Genomic DNA, 6,627 nt, shown 5'->3' with positions numbered 1-6,627 from the left:
TGGCACTACCCGCTACTGAGATTGAAGCTTCTCCCTTCCCCCCACCACCGTGCCCACCCCCACGTGCTGACGCCAGCATGGGCCCTGGGGGTGCCTATTAGCAAAGTGGAAGCTGTCCCCAGGGTCCGGGCAGGAGGCTCCCCCCAGCTAGCAGAGGCTGGGGCCAGAAAGAAAACACAGAAAGGAGATGACCTGACTTTTAATGGCATAGTCTGAGGTCCCGCAGCAAGCAGCAGGCAACAAGACAGCTAGCTCTGCAAAGCTGCAGGGAGGTGCAGTGACACAAACAAGCCTAGGAGATGGCCCTTGTCCCCTCCCATCCTCCAAGCTGGTGACTAGGCTCCATGCCCAGGAACACTGGGTCGACTCAGCCCTGCTTCCAAGCTCTCGGAACACAAAAGTGCCAGGGCCACGCCTTGCTTCCAGAGCTAGTGAATGCTGCAGAAGGAGTAGGAAGGATGGAGGAGCAGCTGAAACTGTCAGATCCAGAAACTGCTGGAATGCAAGTGTATCTCCAACAGCTGGGGGCTGGACAGCAGGCCCCTGGGGTGGTTTCCTGGGCCTGGCAAAGGGTGTTTGGCAGGGTTTGCTTCAGCCTTAAAGGAAAAAGGGGTGACAGCAGCAAATAGGGCAGCAGCAGCAGGGGTAGCTAGCACACAGAGGAAGCGGAAGCTCAAATACTCACAGGGGACATGAAACCGTGCAAGGAGACTGTTTATTTCAAAAGGGTTTTTTTTTTTTTTTGCAACAAACATAAGTGAGGGGGCCTCCAGGACGCTGCTCTATTCTTCTCCCTCATCCTCGTCCTCATACGAGTCGATGCCCACCTCCTCGTAATCCTTCTCCAGGGCGGCCATATCCTCGCGGGCCTCAGAGAACTCTCCCTCCTCCATGCCCTCGCCCACGTACCAGTGCACGAAGGCCCGCTTGGCGTACATGAGGTCGAACTTGTGGTCCAGGCGGGCCCAGGCCTCGGCGATGGCCGTGGTGTTGCTGAGCATGCACACGGCCCGCTGCACCTTGGCCAGGTCACCCCCGGGCACCACGGTGGGCGGCTGGTAGTTGATGCCCACCTTGAAGCCCGTGGGGCACCAGTCGACAAACTGGATGCTGCGCTTGGTCTTGATGGCGGCGATGGCAGCGTTGACGTCCTTGGGCACCACGTCCCCGCGGTAGAGCAGGCAGCAGGCCATGTACTTGCCGTGGCGCGGGTCGCACTTGACCATCTGGTTGGCGGGCTCGAAGCAGGCGTTGGTGATCTCGGCCACCGACAGCTGCTCGTGGTAGGCCTTCTCGGCCGAGATGACGGGCGCATAGGTGGCCAGCGGGAAGTGGATGCGCGGGTAGGGCACCAGGTTGGTCTGGAACTCGGTCAGGTCCACGTTGAGGGCGCCGTCGAAGCGCAGCGACGCCGTGATGGACGACACGATCTGGCTGATGAGTCGGTTCAGGTTGGTGTAGGTGGGCCGCTCGATGTCCAGGTTGCGGCGGCAGATGTCGTAGATGGCCTCGTTGTCCACCATGAAGGCGCAGTCCGAGTGCTCCAGGGTGGTGTGCGTCGTCAGGATGGAGTTGTAGGGCTCCACCACGGCCGTGGACACCTGCGGCGCCGGGTAGATGGAGAACTCCAGCTTGGACTTCTTGCCGTAGTCCACAGACAGCCGCTCCATGAGCAGCGACGTGAAGCCTGAGCCTGTGCCGCCCCCAAAGCTGTGGAAGACGAGGAAGCCCTGGAGGCCTGTGCATTGGTCAGACTGAAAGGAAAAAAAGGAAAGAGCCTTGTCGGGTAGAGGGTAGATAACATAATGGTTCTGCAAAGAGACTTGTCATGCCTGAGGCTCCAAAGTCCCAGGCTTTATCCCCCACACTACTCTAACCCAAGAGCTGAGCAGTGCCCTGGGAATAAATGCATGAATAAATAAGAATTTAATTCATAAATAAGTTGAGAAAAAATAGATAAAATACCATGTTGCTGCCTGGGTTGTGGACGAACCCATTGAGCACACATTGCCGTGTGCAAGGACCTGGGTTCAAGTCCCTGCCCCCCACCTGGAAGGGGAAAACTTCACAAGCAGTGTTGCAGGTTTCTTTCTCCCTCTGCCTTTTCCTCCCTTCTCTTCCTATTTCTGGCTCTATTAAAAAAACAACAACACAGAATGGGAGAGTAATCAAGCAGGCACTGAGCCTAAGCTGGTGCAATACCCTGGTAGCAAAAGGAACAAACAGAAAAAAACAAAACATGTCAGCCTCTCAAAGGCCCACCTCCACTCCTGCCTCTCACCAGCTTGCGGATGCGGTCCAGCACTGGGTCGATGATCTCCTTGCCAATAGTGTAATGGCCGCGGGCGTAGTTGTTGGCTGCGTCTTCCTTGCCTGTGATGAGCTGCTCAGGGTGGAAGAGCTGCCGATAGGGGCCATTGCGGATCTCGTCTGGAAGGACACACACTGCACAGTCAGGGCACGAACCACAAGGCTGTGCTCAGCAGGGACCTCCCTCCTGCCAGCCTCAGATAGCAGAGTGTGTGTGTGTGTGTGTGTGTGTTGCTCAGACCCAGTGCCTGGCATGACCTTGTTAACTTAAGCGGGGCAAGGTCTTCCCAGGGCCTTCTCTCCAGAGAAGCTTTAGCCCACTGCCTGCTCCCCTCCAGGCCACCCTGTCCTGCTCTCACCGATCACTGTGGGCTCCAGGTCCACAAACACAGCCCGGGGCACATGCTTCCCAGCCCCCGTCTCACAGAAGAAGGTGGTGAAAGAATCGTCCCCTCCTCCGATGGTCTTGTCACTGGGCATCTGCCCATCAGGCTGGATCCCATGCTCCAGGCAGTAGAGTTCCCAGCAGGCATTGCCCATCTGGACACCAGCCTGGCCCACGTGGACAGAGATGCACTCGCGCTGAGGGAGATGGGTGACAAAGCATCAGCTACAGGCCCCAGTGACTCAGGTGGTCAGAGTGGAGGAGGCCCCAGAGCCAGGCAGGGAGCAAAGAACTCCCAATTGGGTGGGGCTGTCACCTTCACAGGACACACTGGGCAGAGAGGGTGTGTGTGGGGGGGTGGGTGGGGGGAGGCATAGGCAGGCACCACAGTAACCCTGACAAGGACAAGATGCTTTCCAGCTGTCCCCCAGCTCTCCTCCCACACTCCCAACTTCTCAGTCACCAGAGAGATGGAGCAGGTTTTCTGGGGCTGTGTATTCATAACTGGGGGCACCCCCACTCCATTAACTCCTTGCAGTGGGGGGTGGGGGCTCCCAGGCGCTATGGGGATGCCTTTCCCCCACTTCCCAACCCCATCTGGCTTTTCTTTCTATTTCCACCTCCGCGCCCGCCAGGGTGTCTCCAGCACCACGTCAGTCTTGGCGAAAGCCACTGAGAGCAGCAGCCCTGCCTGGGTGGTGAGGGCTGTGCACACGAGGCACTGGCCGCCCCAGGCTCGTCCCTGCCAGTCTGCCACCACCCCCACCCCCACCCCCAGGTGGCGCAGCGCTGCCTCCCTCCCCCCAACCCCCAAAGGGCAGAGGCAGGTTTCCAAATACCCAGGAAAGGAAGCGGAACCTGCGGTGAGGCCCGGGTGCCAGCCTGCCCTGCAGCCCCGCGCTGCCCCCCCTCCCACATGCTCCCCAGTTATGCTCCAGTAGAAGGCTTGGGTTGGATTAAGGGCCCCTGCGCTATAAATATCGCCCCCCCCCCCCGCCACACCTCGCTTCCTCCCCCGCCTGCTGCGCGCTCTCGCTCGGGCAGCTGTCCCTGTCGGTCAGCGCACCCAGCTCCAGCCACCGCGGTGGCGGGGGTGGTGTCCCCTCTCCACGCCGAATCCCAGTCCCCCTCCCACCCCCGTAGCTCAGAAGCAGGGTGCTGAGTCACGGGGAGGGGGTTACAGTCGGCAGAGGAGGGGACATCGGTTGAGTAACCTGACCCCCTTCCACCTTGTGGCGCCAAGCATGTGTTCAGTCAGTTCCCAGGAAGGTGGGGGCCGCTGGGGGGGGGTCGGGGTGGAGAGCAGCCGGGCGGGTCAGCCTTTGCCCGAGGCCACCGAGCGCCCTGGCGTGACTCCCCCGGGGCGGGGATGGGGTAGGAGGGCACCGTGGAGCAGAAAGGGGGATTCCAGGAGTACCGTCCTTCCCCGGCTAGCTCCCACCTCTCATCTGAACTGGCCAGCGAGGCTCCCCCAAAGTCACCGCGAAAGAGCGGGTGGGGGTGGGGTAACGCAAGAGCCCCCCTGCGCCTCCTGGGGACCCGGAGTGCTGCAGCTGGGGGGCCCCACTGCACCCCGGCGGGGAGGGTGCCCGAGGGTGCCGGGCAGGGAGGGCGCACTCACCATGGTGAATCGGGGAGGTGGGTCTCACGTAGAGTCCGGGTCACGGGTCTCGGTGAGAACTGCAGAGCTGCAGTGGCGCCGCACCGCCTTATATGCGGGGGGAGGGCCCGCGCTCACCCCCGCTGGGGTGGGGATTCGTCAGACCACGCCCGGTTGGCGGTACTTGGGCGGGGCCGCCGCGGCGCCCCTCCCCAGCCTGCCTGCTCGGCATCTCACCTGTAGGACCCGGGTCCGCTGCCGCCAGCCCCGCAGGAAGCCTGAGTCCGAGGTGCGTGTCGCACACCACCGGCCCCGGAGCTTCGCCGTCGGCGAGCAGGGGTGCGTCTCGGCTGCACCTGCGGTCTGGGGGTGCCCGGCGTCCCGGGACTGGCTTTCAGGCCGGGAACAGAGCACACAGTCCTGCCCCGGTGGCGGCGGCCGGTCGTCGCCCGCGCCTCCCGCGCTCCGCCGCCCCCGGGACTCCGGCTGGTCCTCCGGGATGCCCTTCCCGCGGCTCCCCGCTGGCCTGGGCCAACAGCCGCGCGCGGCCGAGGACCGCGAGCTCAGCCCCAACCCCATGCTCCCGGCCCGTCTGCGACCAACACCCCGGGCATCTGCCCGCCGCCCGCCAGCTGCCAACCGGCCCGGGCCCGTCACCGGCGCCGTCACTATCACCGGCCCTGACCACCGCCACTGCGGGCTGCGGGGCGGGGGACGGCAGCCCTCGGACCCCGACTCGCACTCCGCCTGCCCCGAGAGTGTGCCAAAGAGTGGAAGCAGCTTAAATGCTCATTGACAGATGACTTGGCTAAAGAAGTTATGGGATATACACTCCATGGAACACTACTCGGCAAGATAAATAAATAAATAAATAAATAAATAAATAAACAAAATAATTTAAAAGACGATTTTGTGTCATTTGGGACAAAACGGTTGGAAGTGGAGGTGATTATGCTTAGTGAAACAGAGAAGACAACTACCGCAGGGTTTCAGTCATATGTGGAATCTAGAGAATTGATACACATGAACTTGCAAAATAAATCAATAACAGAAGCAGACAAACTGTCTCTAAGGCTTGTGAGAACTCTGGTGGTTATTGTTGGGAGGGCGGGGGACACAACTGTGGTGGTGGGTGTGGTGTTGGACTATGTCCCTGTAATCTTACAATCTTGCAAACCACTCTCAAACACAAATACAAAAAATGGTTTGAAGGGACCCCCCCCCCCGGGGGGGTGCTTCTGCGAGTGCCTCTTCTCTGTCTCTCTCCCTATCTCCCCCTTCCCTCTCAATTTCTTCTTGTCCTATCAAAAAGAAATAAAAAATAAAATAAAGACTTGAAGAAACGAGAGAAACAGAAATGGCATTGAGATTCTGAGCTCAAACTGACCCACCCTCTCTGTTCCTAAGCTATGGGCGGGCTCTGTGACCTGCACCCCAGTGTCCCCAATTCTCAGAAGCTTCAGCCAAAGCTAAAACTATTCTTCCTTTCTCTATTTCTTGTAAGAATGGACTTTTCAGTGTATTTCTACCTTCCCCTATATGTCTTGCGTCCCCTTCCCTCTCCCCAAAGCACAGCTTACTCAGCTCTAGCTCATGGTCATATGGGGGATTCAGCTCCAGTCCTGGGAGTTTCAAACTAGTCTTTTGCATAATCATTATGTTGTCTCCCCAGCCTATTTCTTAGTTTTACTTTAACTTTTTTTTTCTCTAGAGAAAGTGTGAGAGCGAAACTTTTACTTTAACTTTTTTTTTTTTCTCTAGAGAGAGTATGAGAGAGAAAAGCACCAAAGTTTCCTTTAATGCAGTGGGTTCCAGGCTCAAACCTGAATCACACACATGGCAAAGCAGAGCACTATCCAAGTGAGCAACAATAATAACTGCAACAACAATAAAAACCAACAAGGGCAACTAAAGAGAAAATAAATAAATAGAAGAATTAAAATTTAAAAAGAAAAGAAAGCTTCACAGCCGGATGGGATTGAGGAGACGCCAAAGCAGCATTTGAAGGAAGAGAACCAAGCCCTCTCTCCATAACCTCTTACTTTTCCTCCAGAACAAAAATGGAGCAAAAAACTCCCCTGTGGAGTTCCTGTCCATCAAACCCAGAGATTCAAACTAGAGATTAGGTGCCCAGAATTTTTACTGAGGGCAGGTCACTTGGGCACCTCTGCCTGAAACAAGCCAGTATCCCAGACTCCTGGAAGAAAAGCAGGTATTCAACATAAGCTGTATTGTCTAGAGTCTAGGCATAATGAACTCCGTTATGAGTTAACTGCTGATTGGGAGTGCCTAGAACCAAGTGCCCAGGTGCCAGCCAAGGAGCATCCTGGCA

General features: G+C 57.8%; 1 protein-coding gene across 1 annotated transcript; it reads right to left on the bottom strand.

The window, feature by feature from the left end:
• Window positions 1–696: 696 nt before the first annotated feature.
• On the bottom strand, window positions 697–4,454 carry TUBA4A (tubulin alpha 4a). Its single transcript, XM_007519711.3, has 4 exons — window positions 4,317–4,454; window positions 2,670–2,892; window positions 2,282–2,430; window positions 697–1,754 (listed from the first exon to the last, which is right to left on the bottom strand). Exons 1-4 carry the CDS (start codon window positions 4,317–4,319, stop codon window positions 783–785), a joined length of 1,347 nt encoding a protein of 448 aa, XP_007519773.1. The 5' UTR covers window positions 4,320–4,454; the 3' UTR covers window positions 697–782.
• Between the last annotated feature and the right edge of the window lie 2,173 nt (window positions 4,455–6,627).

The sequence above is a fragment of the Erinaceus europaeus genome, chromosome 7 (genome assembly GCF_950295315.1).
Source record: "Erinaceus europaeus chromosome 7, mEriEur2.1, whole genome shotgun sequence".
Taxonomy (NCBI): domain Eukaryota; kingdom Metazoa; phylum Chordata; class Mammalia; order Eulipotyphla; family Erinaceidae; genus Erinaceus; species Erinaceus europaeus.
Note: the sequence above shows the minus strand (reverse complement) of the source record. Positions and strands in the feature narration are given on the sequence as shown.

What these genes read in the sequence shown, in the direction of transcription:
- TUBA4A (XM_007519711.3), bottom strand. An exon ending in CCTGGAGCCCACAGTGATCG is followed by an intron (nt 2,431 to 2,669) that starts GTGAGAGCAGGA and finishes GTGTCCTTCCAG; the next exon opens with ACGAGATCCGCAATGGCCCC. An exon ending in TGGACCGCATCCGCAAGCTG is followed by an intron (nt 1,755 to 2,281) that starts GTGAGAGGCAGG and finishes TTTTCCTTTCAG; the next exon opens with TCTGACCAATGCACAGGCCT.